A 20,093-nucleotide genomic window follows, 5' to 3' on the forward strand; every position below is an offset into this window, starting at 1 on the left:
GTGATTTTTACTTTAGTGTTCTTAAAAATGGCTTCTAAAATTTAATCTTTCGTACAAAACCGGCTAAAGTCTATCCTAATGTTACAACATGCACAAAATTTTCCATTTGTATCGCCTGTGCTTTGATTGAAACCAAAGGACAATAGGTGGATAAGCATCCATATCCTCAATTAGTTTAATGCCGCTATCAGAAAGAATCGCGGCGTTGGGGGGTCACGACCGACGATATATTTAGTCCAGTTTCGATGGCTGATGGGTCGCACGAGCGTTGGGGCAGCCAGCTAGAGTATCTGCTGTCATGTCTAGGATACGCCGTCGGAATTGGAAACATTTGGAGATTCCCATATTTGTGTTATAGGAATGGAGGAGGTATGTTATTTTTGAAACTTTAGTGCCTTCGATGTACCACACGACGCTAAATACGCTTTTTAAACCATGTAATTTCTAAGAAACAATATCATTGTGCAGTCGTACCATATTCCTATTTCATTCGCCATAACCTTTAAATGTATTAAGCATCAAATATGTAAGTACTTGTACATTGTATATTAATCCAGTTAAGATACATATATGTTTTAGTTATATCTGTTATATAGCAATAAATTCCAGGTGCATTTCTCATACCGTATTTCCTGACGCTTGTCATCTGCGGCATCCCGCTCGTGTATCTAGAGACGACGTTGGGACAGTTTGCGAGCGCAGGATGTATTTCTATATTCAACATCAACCCACTATTCAAAGGTTGGTTACCACTGCATAAACTATGTGTAACTTGTTACCAACAGTCTGTTTATAGGAAATAATTAAAAAAATATTAAGCAACTTATCAACTTCTACTTCCACAGGAGCGGGGTATGCAGTGATTTTGGTGAACATAATAGCAACAACGTACTTCGCAGCTATAATGTCATTCCCCTTACTGTACATCTATCATTCGTTCACTTCTCCCCTACCCTGGCAGAGCTGTGGAAACTCATGGAACACTGATCGTTGTTCTGAGGTATTTTGATTTGTATTCCGCTATAAATAAACTTTTAAAATATGTTATTTATTTTTATTGTATAATTTTAGTTAACTGGAAACTCGACATCTGTAATTGGTAACACAGGTGCGGTAACGACTCCCGAAGACGAATTCTTCCAGTAAGTAACATAAAACATTGTTTTTACCTTCTTGTTGATGAATGATGAATCACTGGTTGTATACTTAAATAGAATCCAACGGATTTATACTAATACAAATTGCGGTACATACATACGGAACGGTACAATTATTTAGCTATCCCGTTAGATGAAGCTAATTAATAAATAAAAGAGTGCTTACAAGAATCTATTCAGTTTTAAATTTTATTTTGTTAGCCAAATGTATTTGTATTTCAGTATACGTCTACTACAAATGTCGCCAAGCATTAACGAGATCGGTGGCATTGTGTGGCCTCTGTTCTGTTGCAACCTAATATGTTGGGTCTTCGTCTACCTCTGCATTTGTGGAGGTGTCAAGAGCGTCGGTAAGGTGAGTGAAAACATCGCTGTCACACAAACCTTGGCACATTGCCCTTATTCTTCATACCAGCCTTAAAATACATTTGTTGTTTTGCAGATTGTTTACTTCACAGTTTTGTTTCCATATGTGGTGCTTTTCGCTTTGTTCATACGAGGTGTGACTTTACCCGGAGCTGGACAAGGGATCTTATATTTTATACTACCTGATTGGAGCCAGTTGAAGAATCCTAAGGTTAACTTTACAGTCTTTTCTATTGAAAGTATATGTTAGATCCCTTTAGGTAAAATTATAATCAAATCAAAAAGTTAATTTCAGGTATGGGCAGATGCTGCAACACAGATATTCTACTCGCTCGGACCAGGATGGGGAGGTTTAGTGAGCATGGCTAGCTTCAACAAATTTCACTACGATAATTTGAGGTGTGTGTATTTTAAAATATATCATATTAATATGATTCTAAATTACTATAAGTATGCAATGAAGTTAAAAAAAAATTAGCTTATGACTTTTAAAGTTATTTTAGCGCAACATCAAGTATAAGCATTTTCGTACTCTACGTTAAACGACCTGTGATCTTCTGACGCGTATTTATCAAATATTGCACCGATTTGCTATATCGTGTTATTCAGTTTGTTTTTAGGTCATCAATAATAATACCAATAGTGAACAGTGGTACAAGTATTTGGGCTGGTTTCGTGGTATTTTCTGTGCTCGGTTTTGCGGCGGAGCGCGCCGGAGTGCCCGTCAGTCAAGTGGCCACGGCAGGTCCGGGACTAGCATTCATCACATACCCAGCGGCTGTCACGTTAATGCCGGCGCCAAATTTCTGGGCTATCACCTTCTTTGTTATGCTCTTCTTTCTTGGCATTGATACAATGGTACGTTTATAATTTTTTTACGTTTAAAAAAGTTACCAATAAGAAATTTTCTTCCGTTCCAATAAGAATTCTCTGTATATACCAATTAAGGCTGAAAAGAGACTGATCATTACTTAGCTTAAGATAAGAAACTTTAAGTAAATTTACTACCTAACAAATTTAAAAAAAAACTGGTGATAAGAACTTCCTTGGTAAAAAATAGAGTGTTTAAAAATTTCTCTATATATAGGGTGTCTCAGTAAGAGTGCACTTTTTAAAATTGGAATATTTTTTTTTCCATGCAAGTGGCAAGTCTGAAATTTTACAGTTGTCACCTCTGTTTATTCCGATTATTAGAAATGGAGCGCTTTTCGAAAGAACAACACGTTATAATTGTGAAAACTTATTACAAAAATGGGGAAAATTACAGCCGAGAAAGTGCACCTAATGTGTTAACCATTCGAAGAATGGTCAAAAAATTGATATGATAATAAGAATCCTTTGTGTCAACGTACCGGTCGGTCTCTGAAAACATTGCTGCTGTAAACGAGAGTGTCGCCGAAAATCCGAAAACATCAATCCAACATCGTTCTCAACAATTTTTCGAAAAAAGTAATTTTCTCCGATGATCCATATGGATCCATGAATGGCTTCGTGAATACACAAAATTGTCGAATTTGGGACTCATAAAATTCTCATGCAATCCATGAGAAACAAATGCACCCCACAACAAGTAACTGTCTGGTGCGGATTTTGGTCAGGCGGCGTGATTGAACCTTACTTTTTTGAAAATGAGGCCGAAATTGCAGTGACTGTGAACAGCATTCGTTACAGAAATATGATAACGGACTCCTTGTGGCCTCAACTGGACGGCATGAATCTGGACAACATGTGGAAACAATCGACTTATTGCAGCAACGATTTCCAGAAAACATTATTTCACAAAATTTTGATGTCAACCGGCCACCAAGATGTGCGATTTTTTCTGTGGTGTTTTGTGAAATCTCGGGTTTATGCGAATAAACCCGAAACAAATCCTGAACTCTGATCGGAAATCCAACGCGTCATCGGTGAGATACAGCCACATATCTGTGCAAAAGTCATGGAAAATTTCATGAAAAGAGTAATGGCCTGTCATCGGAGCCGTGGGGGTCATTTGCCAGATTTTTAATTCCATACTTAATCGGAACATGTCTTCTTTACAATACAATAAAAATATCACAACTCTGTCATAAAATACTTGTTTTTATTTTAAAATGAAAAAGTGCACTCTTACTGAGACACCCTTTATAAGTATATATTGTGTATTCATGTTTATTTCTATGTTTCAGTTTGTGACCATAGAAGCCGTGATCACAGGTCTGCTAGACGAATATCCTAAGTTGCATCGGCGCAGAAAACTGATAACTCTTATGACTTGTTTGATACTTTTTTCAATTTCAACGATCTGTAATACCAAGGTTAGTATGGAAGCTAATATTAGCATCAAATGATAACAAGTTGCGTGTAAACATTAGTATCGAACAACTAAACACCAGTAATTACATGATTTATTGCATTATTAGTAAATACTAACGTATTCTGAATACTAAGATATATGTAGTTGTTATTCAATACACGAAAGTCCTTCAATCATTAATATAAGCGGAAATAATAAAATGTATTTGTCTATCTATATTATTAAAAATAATAAAGCGGAAGTTTGTTTAATCGCTTTTGTCTCTGCGTGCGTTTCCACTGGATAAACACCGAAACACACGTACAAAATATTTTTTGTATCTGTATTTTCGAAGTGAATTTAAAGGGTAATATGTTTTTGTATTAATATTTCGGTAGAAAAACCACGTTCATAGTCAACAGATCACAATTAAACAAATATTTTTACATTTGACAATTAAATCATTAATTAGCGCTGATTTAATCATTAATTACTATCGTATCAGCTTTAAACTATTGGGTTAATGTAATAGAAAACGTTTTATATAGCTTTAAAGACATTATAACCTTTTCATTAAAAAAATAAACAGTTATTATTTTATGTAAAGGCTGGTCTACACATAATCGGTCTACTGGACTCCCACGTGGCAATAGCTTGCGTGCCTATCGTCTGCATCATGGAGGTGGTTGCAGCTGTATACACATACGGCCAGGATAAGCTCAGGACCGACGTTCTCTTCATGACTGGCAGACCACTGAAGAGGTTCTGGCTGATACTATGGAGATATATACTGCCAGTTATTTTAATGGTAAAGAAACTATAGAGAAACAATATATTGATAAAATAAGTGATTTAAAGATTATTATTAGCATAAATATTGTAACAAGTTACAATTCAATCTCTTTTGGAAATTAAAATGTAATCACACACAATCACAAAGTAATAAAATTACGTTGTCCAGTTTCTACTTGGTCGATTGGAGATGTTTATAATTTACTAGCTGTCGCCCGCGACTCCGTCCGCGCGCAATTAAAAAATGGGGGTGGTGGTATGAAAAATAGATGTTGGTCGATTCTCAGACCTACTGAATATGCTCACAAAATTTCATTGAGAATCGGTCAAGCCGTTTCGGAGGAGTACGGGAACGAAAACTGTGACACGAGAATTTTATATATTAGATGACGGCGCATACAAAAAACAGACTTATCATTTAGAAATGTTCTGATTACTAACCAGATTGTACACTAAAGCAAATAATATCGGTGCGCAAGGCGAATGTAACATATTCCTAGTATATATGGAATGGAAGAAGCTAGGGATGTATATACAAAGATGGTATGTTGGCGCCTCGCCATGAATATGCATTAAATCAAAGATCAAAACATATTCCGGTTGTTTTTCACAGATGATGTTTACTAACTTGTCAAATTGTATGCGTTGTTGCCAAGTGTTCGCCGAAGGCATCAGGAAGGAAGGGTCATCAAATCCATATAATACTGGCTATATAATATACGTTGCACCTAAACGCTGTAACCTAAAAAACATTAAATTTAGGTGTCAGCAGAAGAGTTATATTATAATCGGTTAAAGACACTGTTAATTTAGTCTTTCTCAAGTAATATAAATCCACCAAGGCAACATTGTTTCAATTCATGGCGTTTCAAAACTTTTACGAATCAATTTTAAATTTTTATGTTTACTCGATTGTTATCTCAATGTAGTTTTCCATGCAGGTGGTGGCCGGCTATTCGCTGCGTGAAGCTTCAGGTATAGCTGGCTGGTGTGTTGCACTTGCGTCGGTCGTCTGCATTCCTATTTTTGCAGCGAAAACTATTTACATGTCCAGAGGACCTCTCCTACAAGTAATTATCATTTAAAACTTGTTTAAATTTAAGACGTGTTATAACTTCTTATAAAATTATATTTTACAGTGGTAGACGCCAGCAACAACGACATCTGTTGCACAAATTGTCCGGCTCGCCCGGTGAAATACCACGACCACACAGAAGACAGGCGTCAAGTGGAAGTAATTCCGCCTACAGTCATGAGTGTGGTGCAGGAGGCCTAATATTAGTCCTCTTTCCCTTCCCACCCTTTTCTTATAAGGAAAGGATGGGAAGGGGAGATGGATTTGATGGAGGAGGAGATGCATAGGAAGGTTAAATGTTCTCTTTTTGTGCGTCTCCTCCTTCGTCGATTGAGGGTAGGCAACGCATCTGCAATTGCGAATGTCTATGGGCAGCGGTCGCTTCGCCATTTCGCCGAATTCATGTGGCCGCTTGCTCGTTTGCCACCTTTGTTTTATAAAAAAAAAATAACCATTGAACGAATGTAGATGCTAAGTTGTATTCATCAAGTCAGCGAACCTTCCTTAAAAAGAGATATCAATGTAATGATAATCAGTATTTTTTACTGTAATATAATAACAATTTTAATAAAGTATTGTATTTCTTCAGCGGATCAAAGAGAACTGTCGTGCGAACGCGCTCTGGGGTCCAGCGGAGACTGAAGTCCGAGCTCAGTGGAATACATTCCGCAAGAAGAAACTGCACGTGTCCCTAGATATATTAAATAATCATGCAGATAAATAAATAACACAAATATACGTTATTAAATATACATTTGTTTTGTTCCTATCCTCGTATATTCTACATCTCCATCTATTCGAAGGAATATAATGTTTGCATTTCAGTGGTTGTTTAAAATCATATTACAAAAATAAATTTAAAATGCAAGTTCATTTGAGATTTGTGACCTATCGCTTCAACAAAACCTCTTTTCAGTCACAAATGATACTGGATGCTTTTAAAAATGTCTCGGGAAAAAAAAACTTAAATAATATTGACGGGTGTAAAATTTGACAATTTGTCAATTTTCGACTTCAAAAATCTAAAAAGTGTAATTTAATTTAAAAATTATCAAAATTCAATATAATATGATTTGAATATCTAAAAGTAAATTTAAATAAATTATTTTAAAATTTAAAGTGATATAAAAATTGAGAAAATGCCTGATCAAAATGATAAAGATAAGAGGGTCAAGATTCAGGTAAGTACATATACTACTTTGAAACTATCCTAAGCTTGAAAGTACGCTTATGATATTTCATGTAAATTTAAGGTCATTTAACTTTACTTTATTAACTAGCTGTAGAACGCGACTCCTTCCGCGCGGAATTAAAAAAAAAATACTTAGTAGCCAATCTGTAAGAACTTAGTAGGCGTCCTTTCGAGATCAGTTGAGCCGTTCTGGAGATACCTTCTAACAAACATTCGTATTTATTAAATTAGTAAGATTACATTACATATGTTTCCACGCGGACGTCATGGTCACAGTTACTTGATGGTAACGTCTTCAGAATCCGGCTAGCCTATTCATAAGAATGCTATGATATTTTACATAAGAATATACTATATCAGGTGGAGGGCGAAGATGAGCTCGGCGAAGGTGAGATGGAGAGGCGACGCAGGATGAAGAGGTTCCAGCTTCCCAATCTGCCGCGTTGGTGGCAGGCCAAGATCATACAATATGCGTGAGTTACTTTCGTGATGAAATAATTGAATTGTTAGTGAAGTGGGTGGAAAGTGGAAGCAATTGCGCTTTTCACACTCATTAGTATGTGTGCCGGAACTTGATTTTAGTCCACGTCTCACCATTTTCTTAAAAGAAAATGATCGGAAGGGGAAGTGAATTTGGCGGTGAAGAAGACGCATAGGAAGAGGATATATCATCATTCTGTGCGTTCCCCTCTCGGTTGATTAAATATAGGCAATAGGTTGATGTCAATGGGCATCGGTCATTTCGCCATTTTGACAAATTCAGGTGACCGCTTACTCCTTTGCCACCTTATTATATAAAAAATATCAATGCAGTAGTTTAGCATTTGAAACATATACATCTTTCCTATATAAGTAGGCACATATAATTGTATATACATGTTCATCAGTTTCAGATCGTCTTTGATATAACGTAGAATATATGCTATCATAAAGACACGTGGTAAATGGAAAATAAATTTAAGTAACAGCTTGCTGATAAAAAAACAAATTCGCAATAACATGATCGTAATTGCATCATCAATAACAAAAGTCCGTTGATTTCTAGACGCTATCAGTTTATCCAAATATTGTTGTCTTCTGCAATTCTTAAACATAAATACTTTATTATGCTATATTTTCGTACGAAAATACTTTTTTTCTTTCGTAATAATGCCAATGATTGCTCCGTGTGATGACAGATGGGTCACATGATGATCTGTTTTCGTCCAATACTTTATCAGTACTATATTTTTGTTGCCAAGAGAAATACATAAATAATCTTAGCCAATCCAATATTAATATTAAAGGTTATACTATCCTATGTAGCTATTCAAGTCATTATAGATAAACATTTAAGCTAAATGTTGCCAAGCAATAATAACGCACTTCTTATCTCTTCAGTTTAATATTATACATCGTTTTAATACTTTTTTTAATAGCATGTTCTATATTGTCTGTGACAAAGACCTACTCACGTGACCTCCCGCTCTCTGATACTGATGTCACGTGTATCTTAATCATCATAAAAACATGTTTAAAAATCACATTAATATAACGATGTAACGGCCTACTTTTTTGCGGTCGCAGTTTCAATTCCCAATTGTCCCCTTTTCTTACCGACGACCAACGGGTTTATTAGCACCTGGGTAGTAATATTACGCGCTGAGAGCTTTGGTTTTTCAAAAAATGTTTTTGTTTCTAAGCATTTTAATTCAAAACGGTATCAATTTAATTATGAACATTCAACAACAAAATAAAATTTGTAATTGTAAGCTCATGTCAAAATTGTTTTAATATTAAAAATCGATATCTTAAATTCATGAACATGTACATACGAAGGAAAACAAAACGGTTATGGATCAACATAAATTTTAATATTATATTTTCACTTACAAAAATACATCTCACAAAAATTTAAATCGATTAGCAACGCTTGACGTCATCCTTTTCATTCAATATATCATCGGATCGTAACATTCACCTTTCCGAATAGTGCAATTGGTCTTCAAATGTTCTAAATTTAACCGCAGTGTTTAGCAACTATAATTCTATTATTCTCACGGCTTAAACTTAACAAGCTTACGCAAAGTTATTCAATGTTATTCAAGTTAGATTCGCAGAAAAGTTAAACGTTCGTGTTAATGTTCCTACAAGTTTTCGCAGTTATCTTTATGCAACAAGTTCATTGACCTTTTACGTGAATGTTACTTTATCTATGACTAGCTTTTACCCGCGACTCCGTCCGCGCGGAATAAAAATTAGAAAACGGGGTAAAAACTATCCTATGTCCTTTTCCTGGTTCTAGGCTACCTGCCCACCAATTTTCAGTCAAATCGATTCAGCCGTTCTTGAGTTATAAATAGTGTAACTAACACGACTTTCTTTTATATATATAGATAGATAATAAAGAAATTATTGTCATCCGCCATACACATTAGTACCGATTGATTTAAGCTGAGAAAGAATCACGAAATGTACAAATGCAATAAATTAATGTGAATGAACTGGATGACAACGTAATTTTTTCGGCGGGAAGCGAAGGCCGTGAGGCTTGCTGACCCGGTCGCGGCGACGTTGGCGCCATCCGGGTCACCCGCGCTAGGCTCGCCTGCAGAAACGGGACACCTTTGCATGCAGGGCACTCCACCAACCACTGAAACTATTTATTACAGACATTTAAATATTTAGGAAGACCAATAATATAAATCAGAACTTACACCCGTAACATATGGAGATTCAAATTTAAAGATTACAGATCTCCTTGTGGCTCTAAGAATCTCTGTCGATTTCATAAAATTACACGAACAAGCTTGGCGATTACGGGCTATTATATTTTGTAAAATATTATTAACATATGAAATTAAAAATATTTTTCGAGTGTTCCAAAGGACCTTGTGTATGAATTTGTTCAGTGACTTTGCGGGAATTTATCCGTCGGCCGTGTCAAACAGTATTAATGTTCGCGTGTGGTGGGGTGACGCGTGGGGTGCTGCGCGACCGGGGGTGGCAGGTTCTTGGTGACTGTAATGGCGGCAGCAGTCATTGCACCTCCAGTCGTTTGTGGAGCAACATGCAATCGTCATAAGCGGCCATAACATGCACCGAGCGAATTCGAGCGCCTCTGAGAGTTCTTTCTGGACGACCATAGAGCTGCTGGCGGACCGCGGCCGGCGGCGGTCCACTGGCGACTACGATGACATCACAATCGACCTACAGCCGAGGACTTCGTCCGCCTTGAGGTTCCCCTCCACTCAACTAGCACAAATTTTTCATTTCTGCACGTACTACTCGCACGCGTTGTGACGAAATGTATCAATAATTTTAAACCATAAATCTTACGGAAACATTATTCTTTTCTCCTATAAATTATATTCGGATAGCTCTTAGTTACAAATCTTGATGCATATTTTATTTGCTCTGGGTACACGCCGTGTAGGATCGGTGTAAAGGCATTTCCGATCGTATCTAAAAGGATCGTAAATCAAAGATGAATTACGGTCAGCGGATATCGGACTGGTTTACGCTATCGAGACAAGCTTTGTTTTGGTCGAAAGTGCTTTGAAGGTTTTGACTACGTAATATGTAAACGTTGTGCGTCAGTTTGGCTTTATGTTCAAATTATTCCGACTTAAAAGTATTTTTCTTGTGCGCTTTTTTTGTAGATTGTACTGTTGTATATTACGGTCTCTGCCCACTCCTCTAGGTTACGGGCGTGAGTTATGTTATCTTTTGTAAGCTTCAAAAAGCTTCAAATTGTGCAAAAATAATATAAGCGCCTAGATGTTACTTGGATCTCAGAAATCCCATCTTTATTATTCTCGGAATGTAACGGCTCTATAAAACAGACCTACGTATGAGTTTTTATGGCTGTTCGATGAGGTAAAACGTCAAAAGAGTTTCATCGATTCACAATTTATTTCAATATGAAATTTCAATTCAATATCAATTTGTTTGTACGAATTGGAAATAAGAGCGCGTTAATGATTTCCACATTTGATTTTGATCAACAAAACGATCTACATTTAGTATTTTAATATTGTTTTTCATTCACTTGATACAAAAATTATTACTTGATCTAGGCTTCATTTACTACACTGAAATATCATGTCCAGTACAGTACCTATCTAGTTGTTTTTAAACACAAACTTTTAGCAATGTCCAGAATTTTTGTGCCGTCGTTGTACAATAAATAAAAAATTAAATTAGTTAAATCGTACAAGGCAGTCAATAATAATTCACACCATGGCCAGCATAAAAGTGTTCTTAAAATAGAAATATCTGGCAACAACCATTCCTTCTTTTGAAAATTCAAAGGTTATTTATATCAATGCCCGCTTACAATAATCAATGTAGAGATAAAATTATACGTAAGTGCAGATGAAAACTATGCTAATACCGTAAAGTGGAACGAGCATTCACGAGCTGTTTAAACCCGTGATGTGAGTTTTATGGCTTTAAAAATATCACAGTATTCGATTTTACTGTCTATAATTTAACACCGTTTTGAACATCTTAAACGTAAATACATATTTATTCATTAAAATAGTTTAGTAGAGGTGCTATATTCTTATGTTAAATGACTATTTAGATCTTAATGATCCAGGACGAGTACATGATCATTTGTATATAAAGGCATTTATGTCAATGTTTACTATATTCTTAAAGTTTGTAACGTTAGTATACGTAAATGTTTCAAACGTCGATTACACGGATGTAACATTTTATTGCTGTGCCATTTTCAACTCAGTCGAATTCTACTTTTGTGTAACGACCCATAAAAATGTATGTATCAAGTCTATTTATTTACCAGTGACTCAGAGAAGTGAGAGCGGTGAGTTTTCTCGAGAGCATTCTTTCAGTCTCGCAGATTAAACGTATTTACATGCACGTGAGCAAACGAGTGACGCATCGCATCGACGTGTCGTCAATTATAATTCGAGCAGTGTGTAATCATTCCGGGAAACGACTTACGTAGATTTACGATGACCCCTCAGTCATCCTATCGAAACGCTTTAGCGACTCACGCTCTTATTACATGTTTTATTTTCAAGCATCAAGTTTAAGCATTTTTATATAGATTATATCTAAGCATCTGCTGGTATCGAGGATGTTTGAAATTGCTCCATAAGATCTTAAATAATTTCCTTTATACCATTTTTAAATTACATAACTCTATTGCAATATTGTTTTCAAGGTAGAGACTATCGATAAGCACTACATCATGTGAGAAAGTTGTATATTTCGTCATATTATGTTATTTATTGTTTACATTCAACAAGTATCAGCTATTTAACATAATATTATGTAATTAAACTTTGTCACCTCTTGCACGATTTTTTCTATACTTTTTTTTACGTGCGGAAATGTTTACGCATATCCGACTCTATGGAGCGTAGAGTCGGATTATGTCGGACTTACACCGACTAAAATCCCATGGTGCTCTCCACCACTTTTTCTGTACTTTAAATGAAATGATAGAAGATTTTAATGAAATTATTCAAAAATAACTATTCTATTTTGATAATTGTATAAAATTGCATTAAGAATATACTCGAAGATAACTATTTTATTTATATTGTAATGTCAACAAATTATTTATTCTACCCTAAAGTGCTTGTAAATAAGTTTGTTTCAATAATTAATAAGACATTCATGTATGTTAATACGTAAATCTCGATTTATGTAACTGAAAAAAGTATGAAAGTGATTTTCTTCGGCTCTAAGCAACCGTGTATCAAGACCGGCATAAGATAACCTTTGGGCGCCGAAAATGCCACAGCTATATTTTATTTCGTAAGGCAATCTTAATATCATATAATTAAATACATACTGAAATGAAATGAGATATTTAGTGTGCATTTTTACTTTATTACCAGATAAAAGTTTTCTGTTTTTCCTTTTCACTTTATAATTTATAATTTACGATTAATAAATTTACGTGACCTTTTCTTGTGTAATTCTAATATTCTATTTGCTTTAATAAAATAAAATATAAAATATCAGCTGCAGTCTTTATTAAAAAAATGATGAATTGACAATGATTGATTTTGTTTTTCCTTTAATGATTATAATAAACTAGCTTTTACCCGCGACGCCGTCCGCGCGGAATAAAAAAATGCACACAAGAAAAAAAAGTTCCTATGTCCGTCTCCTAGTTCTAAGCTACCTCCCCATCAATTTTCAGCTAAATCAGTTCGACCGATCTTGAGTTATAAATAGTATAACTAACACGACTTTCTTTTATATATATAGATAGATTCTTCTTCGTATAATAAACCATCGTAATATCATACAGGGAAATGGAATGATAGTGTGTTGATCGTTGTAACTGGGGAAGTCCCAGTGATGACATTTGTTACAAACTTTTTTTATTATCTGTGTACCGTAGCAAGTGTTTGTGTCATTAATTTTACTTAAATTATTAAATTCATTAAACTAATTATGATTGCAAGTAAATGTATGATCGTACAAACAAAAAATCGATTCGTTTCTCAAAAAAAAAAATCATCTATTCCAAAACTTTTTTGATGGTTCGAATTTTTAAACCATTTTTATAAAGTTTTTTTATCCTCGTTAGAGAGTTAAGTTGCTTCTAAATTTCAATTATGTAGGTTTCTTCAGGAAAAGAATGTTTGAAAATATTTAAGTACAAAAGCTGGCCCTACATTTAAATATATAATAATAAGAATCAATCAAAGTAACCATAGGAATTCATAAAACAATTTACTACTATCATTCGCAACGCAGTAATTATCTCACCATCCCCCTCCTATGTATTCGTGACGGTTTCAAACACGCAAACATCGAGTTTCGAAATGTCGATTAATCTTTAGAACTCGATTATTTTATAGTAATCAACGAAAGATCGATCTTGTCTATCAATACGTCGATTTATTGATTCGATCTATTTTCACTCTATTGAAACTATTCGCACCAGAGTACGTCTGTTCTTTATCGATTCGTCAGTTCGGGTCCGTTTCAAAGATTTAGATGATTGATAAATTGAGCCGCCGTCTACTTTATAACATTGATTACGTTTTATTTTGGCACATTTTCTCGTTTTAAGTTTTGTTCGGACATAATAAGGTTTAAATTTTATATTAAGATAGCGAACAGCTGCAAATTGTATCAAAGATTTTTTTAACCTGTATTAACTACATCCTCTACTAGAAATTTAGTTAACAAAGATTTTTAACTGCTAGAGGGCATAAAAATTATATTTTTTTACTGAAAGACAATGTTGTGTAATTTGACAGGCATCTAAAAAATGCATACTTAATGTTTCTTTTCTAAGCCGATAAAATAAAAACAAAACACTGAACCAATTCCTGGATTCTATCAGTCCATTATCCTACTCTAGCGCGCCCTAATTAAATGTACACAGGGGGAACCTGAGAACCTGTCAATAAAGGTTTTGTATACACAATCAAATTGAAAAGATTTTTGTAAATCATCAACTTGAAAGTTTTTCGTAAGTTTTATAAACCCGCTTTTGCCCGCCTCCAAAAAATCTATGCGTACTTCTCGACTTTTCTACATCTGTGCAAAATTTCATCGAGATCTGTTAATTCGTTTTGGAGATACGTAATAACAAACATCCATCCATCCATCCTTTCGCATTTATAAGATTAGTATGATTTCTAGTATTAAATTTATAAATAATACAGAAAATATTTTGCTTTTTTTAATTAAACATATTTTTAAACAATTACAACAGCTAGACATAGTAAAAAGTTATGAGGCAATCTCACGAAACGCACTTCTAATTATTGATGCGTGACAGTTTACAGTTGACAGCGCCCTAATAAAGTTTTATTAACTAAATGTCTACGCGGGTAGCGGTTAATGCAAAATAAGTTAAATCTTTCCGAGTTTTGAACATTTATTAAACCATAAAGACAGCTACCGCGAGTTTACGATGAGTCTGGTTTCATACCTTGACATACATTTATTTCAATTTATAAATGTAATACATCATAAAATGTTAAATGTGCGTATTAATTTTAAACATTTCAAATAGTAAGAGAGTCTTAGTTTGTAAATTGTTTTAATTTATTTTATCTGATTGTTGAATAAATAAATGAATAAAAAGGGGCGTCGGTGGCTCAGTTGTTAAAGTAGCGGGTTAAACACTTGACTTTCAATCTGCAGGTCCTGGGTTCGAATCCCGTCATGTACCAATGTGTTTTTCGATTTTAGATTTACATTTGTACTTCTTTCCGACGTTCTTACGGCGAAGAAAAACATCGTAATGCAACCTATACATATCTGAGAAAAAAATCAAAGATATGTGTGAAATCAACCAACTCGCACTGGGCCAGTGTGTTTGACTTTGGCCTAGTCACCCTTAACTGAGGATAGGCTGATGATGATGTTAATAAATACATATGTAATTGGTTAACGAAAAAATGAAAATATATTTAAAAGTTAATTTGCACGACACTATTGACAAGTACACTCTACCAACGAAATTTATACCAAAACGATAATTCTATACCATGTACTCGTATGATTGTCTGACAAACTTTAGCCACGCAATATAGTGTGGCTTTCATACTGGCTTAATATTTTGTTTTAAATTTTTGTGTACTTTTCCCTGTGAAGGGTCGCTAAAATTAATTAAATTTTAAATTAATACAATAAGGAAACATTAACTTGTAATTAAGACCGACAGACTAACAATTACTCCAAAATCGAATGATGTCAAAATCAGAACCCGCCTTAAATGTGCTTCCAACTGTAAGAGAATTACTAACTTAGAAGGGTCAATCGTATTCTATCTGTAGAAGAAGTATAAAGACATATTTCTTATATTTCATCTTTCTTTACAAATTAAGTCACCCAACAGGTAAGTGTACATATTCCCCTAAAGGCGACTTACATGTGGTGTCGGCGGGCGTACCTCACAGTGCCAGGCTCGCCCTATTCTGTATTACGAGGGTAAAGGTCTAAACTATGACACGAGCTGCCGCGCGTCAAAACCACTAAAACTTTACGGCGAACACGCCTAGACGGTAAGTCAGTTTTTGCTCCAAGTCCATCAAAGTTTGTAGCCAAGACGAATCGCCGAACATTGCACAAACCGACGCGGGGCACGTAAGTACCTTAATATGCTGTTGTAGGATAAAATGATTTTAATGTAATTGTGATAATTTTATTTTCAGAAATTTTTCGCAGTGAATCACATCAGTATCTGTTAAACTATAACCGCGATAATTTTCCAAAATGTGTATTCCTGTGTGTCCATTTCTTAATTATTGTGCGGCATGGTATGTGTGCAATCACAGAGTATGCTAAATTGTTGTTGTTTTGCTCCAGCTTCTTGCACCCGCATGTGCGCGCCCGCCTCGAAAAGCACATGGGCTCCAACCTGGTGCGCCTCACCGACAAGACATACATGACCGACTTGGAGGAGAGGATACGCAGCGTCAACGAGGAGAACCTCAATAAGAGGATATCCATGAGAGTCGTGAGTATCAACCACAAACCACTACAAGCATCTTAAAAAAATACAAACAAAAATTTAGTACTTATTGTCTTGACCCTCGGTAGAAAAAATAGCACTCGGCCCTTGTCGTCAGCTCATATGATCTTAGTAGCTTCGCCACCCCTAACTTTAGTAGGCTCTAGGTATGTATATGAGCTGTCGACTATACAACTATTTATGTCAACTTCCTTTAACTTGAAACTGGTAATAACCACAGCTCGATGAGATGGAAAGACTGAAACGATTGATACTGGTGGGTAAGACTCCCCTCAAAGAGTGTCCTCCTGAGCTCCACAATCATCCCGTGTTCGTGTTTTGGAGGATGGTGAATAAGGAAGTTGCCAAAGCGTCAAAGAAAAGAGCAGATGCATATTACAGGAAACTAAAATCGTCACACAAAGCTGATCAGGTGAGCTATAAATTTTTCTAGTTTACTTAACGTGTACAATAAATTTTATTTTCATAATGTTGATGCTAGTGAAGATGTTATTTTCAGAAAAATCTTTTATCACCCCCGCATTTCCTTCCACTTTTTTACCCTCCACTGAATATTTATAAGGACTAGTTTATAATTAAATACATTTTCAGACTATTGGCGAAGAAAGTGAAGCAGAAGAAATTGATGATGAAAGTTCAAAGCTAACCGCTGAACAACTCCTTGCTAAATGTCAAGCCGACTTGGAGGAACGCAAACTAGAAGACATCGAGAAAGGTGTTCGCTTCACCGATGAACAATTCGCAGTGCTTAAATACGAAACCAATGATGTTAAAACATTGAAAAACCTCACGGTAATATTTTTAATACTTCCATAAGTTCTCACACAGCAGCAGAAACTCAAATTATCTAAATAATTACAAATAAAAATAAAAATAAAAATAATCACACACAATTTAATCATAACTGGTTAGAAAAAGAAAGCACAGTATTGATTATATTTTAAAAATACAATTTTTACATAATTTACACATTAGAATAGTCTAGATCCAACAAAATGATGCCGGGATGTCAAAAGGTCTGCACTATCGGCACTTATTCTCCCTGCGAACCATTTAAGATTTACGACATGTATTAGATGGTGCACGAAGTAATCGTCGTTTTGTTTACATACAAGTAACAAGGCTCGTGTCAAACTGGATCCAACCGGATATCTAATAACTCGGAGTGACCCTTAGCTCAGTTTGCTCTAAGATATCGATTACAAACAGACATTAGTGATGTGCCACTGTGGTCTTTAAGTTTATTAAGACCAATTTTTTACCAAATTTTATTCCCAATAGTATCTAAAGCAGGAAAGTATTTTTTTAAGGTTTGTAAATATTTTTGCATGTTTCTTTCTATTAAATCCGCCGGCTAATCCGATTTTGACGAGCGAAATAGTTATTCAATTTGTACCTATTTTTTCCCGGAGTTTCATAGACAGTAGTGGACCAATTTTTATGTAGTTATAATTTTGTTTTTCGATCGTAAGTTCGCATTCAGACTATATCGAGAATTATAAGCAACATCACTAATTCTTCGCATTGTGCTAATTATATTTAACAAAGTGTTGATTGCCACATATAGCTGCCATTCGGCTTAAATGCACGAGATTTTTGGCATTACCCGTTCGTGAATATAAGTGTTTCCTGGTGGCATTGAGTTCTGGTGTTGCGATGTCCATATGCTTCGATGATCACCTCGGTGTAGCCGCCGCTCATTTCGTCATCGTTTGTATATTTTATAGATTGTTATTCCTAAAACATGATAAATTTTTGTTCTTTTTGCTGTTCAGATATTTTTACATATACATTTTCGTCTGAAACATACAAATTGAAAGGAATCTACAAAGTAATTCTTATCGTTAACTTACTCTGGCCAGTTTTAACTGGAAACCTAATCAAGTTCAAATGAATCACACGATGAAACGTGATTAACCTTCCACGTATCACTCACTGGCAGACCGATAGTCAGGTTGATACATGCTGCAGTTTTCTATACTCGAACAATTTATAACTATACTAGTTTTCGCCCGCGACTCCGTCCGCACGTAATTAAAAAAAAAACTAGTAAGTTGCCTATATGTTTCTAGATTATGATCTACATCTATGCCAAATTTCATCGAGATCCGTTAAGCCTTACTGGAAATACCTTCTAATTAACATCCATCCATCCAAACATTCGCATTTATAATATTAGTAAGATTTTAAATTATTCGCTCACATCGTCTTTACTGTTTATTCATGTCTAGGTTCATGAGTTTGTATAATGAAAATATTCATCAATTCAATATGTCGTTTTGGTTAAATTTTAATTATTATTATTTACTTACTTGGAAATTAATAATACATAATAAATTATGAGATTTCTGCCTATAAAAATCGAATATAGAGACAGCGTAGCAAGGCAAGAACGCAGCTGAATTTCAGTTTTTTAAATGTTTTCAACGGATTGTTAGGAAAGAAATATAAAACAAATTATTATTTGCCTATATTTAGATACCTATTGGAATAGGACTGGTGGACACGACAGTTAGTCATTTTTGTTTAGTGGTACAATCAACATACATTGTAGATATCACATAAAAATCGCGTCCGGCAGATGGCGACTGTGCAGAGTCCACGCAACGCGGACACGACTGTCAGGCGGTGTCATTGACATCTCTCTGTTGCTTGGCACGAATAAACAAATCTTTGTTTTAAAATTTGTTCCGTAAACGTGATTAATCTTGAGTTGTTGCTGACGTCAATAAAATGCGGAATGTTTTGAGACAATGAAATTGCGTTCACAAAAATGAACGGCTATTTAAAAACTAAACACTATTTGGCATTGGTAGGATCAAGCTTAGTTTCGGTATTGGGAGAACTGCAACTCGATCACTCGCTTCGATTTAATACATAATATAGTCACATTACTTATTGTGGATTTCTGATTCCAAAATCTCCGTTTAAAAATATTGTTATCTGTTTTGCCAAAGATAATGACGGGTATGACAATCTGTTTTATACAGAGATTTCGGTCTCAGAAATCCACGGTTAGTGCCTTAAATATTAATAATTGCATTCCCACTACCAAAACAATAATGTGCACTGTGTCATACAATTTCGCTTATAATATGGAACACTAGAATCCCTCAGTGCTTTCAAACACTACGTAAACATCATCTTGTTTACTACACTACCGTTTGATGCCTTCTAAATGCGATGCCAATACTAAAATCTTTACGGACACTAATTCTGCTGGCAACAATTTATACCTCATAGGCTTGTGTAACAACTTAATAGTTATGAATTCTTTTTGTATTTCAGACCGTCGAAGAGCTCTACTCACTGGCTGATAAAATCATTGGCACGAAACGTGTTTAATAAAAATGTAACAAACAAGTCATGTATTTTTGTCTACTTTTGTATTGCAACCGTCAAATATTTTTTACTCAGTATGTGATTATGTGAAAAAAAAATTGAAATATACAATTATAAAAATTGTATAATAGGTGTAGTAAGTGATATATTGAAATTGAATAAATAAGGATATGTTTTGTTTAAATATTTTTTTTATTCAACTAATTCCTGAATTCATCAATATTATTTACAAATACTTTTAATACGAATGACTTCATTTTATAATTGGAAATTAAATACGAGTTAATGAAATAAAAACACAATTTAATACATTGCTTATTTATTAGTTATTTTTTTTTAAATTATATAAATTCAACATTTTATACAGAATTCAAATTTGTCCAAGTCTTATTTACAGATTAAAATTCAAAATATATAGGATGTCAAAATAT

General features: G+C 34.7%; 2 protein-coding genes across 3 annotated transcripts; both read left to right on the forward strand.

Moving 5' to 3' along the window:
• The first annotated feature begins 35 nt into the window (after positions 1-35).
• On the forward strand, positions 36-6,389 carry LOC106714225 (sodium- and chloride-dependent glycine transporter 1). The gene is made up of 12 exons (XM_014507204.2): positions 36-369; positions 610-741; positions 846-1,000; positions 1,072-1,142; positions 1,380-1,512; positions 1,600-1,734; positions 1,819-1,922; positions 2,144-2,381; positions 3,692-3,820; positions 4,406-4,606; positions 5,532-5,660; positions 6,255-6,389. The coding sequence occupies exons 1-12, from the start codon at positions 246-248 to the stop codon at positions 6,387-6,389; spliced, it is 1,686 nt and encodes a 561-aa protein (XP_014362690.2). The 5' UTR covers positions 36-245.
• Positions 6,390-6,790: 401 nt separating this feature from the next.
• Positions 6,791-19,714, forward strand: LOC106714240. Of its 2 annotated transcripts, XM_014507220.2 has the most exons (6): positions 6,791-6,846; positions 7,218-7,330; positions 16,155-16,305; positions 16,541-16,732; positions 16,912-17,112; positions 19,609-19,714. In XM_014507220.2, the coding sequence occupies exons 1-6, from the start codon at positions 6,805-6,807 to the stop codon at positions 19,663-19,665; spliced, it is 756 nt and encodes a 251-aa protein (XP_014362706.1). In that variant the 5' UTR covers positions 6,791-6,804; the 3' UTR covers positions 19,666-19,714. The 2 variants fall into 2 exon arrangements, with proteins under 2 accessions (XP_014362706.1, XP_014362708.1); XM_014507222.2 differs by lacking the exons at positions 6,791-6,846; positions 7,218-7,330 and adding an exon at positions 9,752-10,075.
• Positions 19,715-20,093: the final 379 nt, after the last annotated feature.

This window comes from Papilio machaon, chromosome 1, assembly GCF_912999745.1.
Source record: "Papilio machaon chromosome 1, ilPapMach1.1, whole genome shotgun sequence".
Taxonomy (NCBI): Eukaryota; Metazoa; Arthropoda; class Insecta; order Lepidoptera; family Papilionidae; genus Papilio; species Papilio machaon.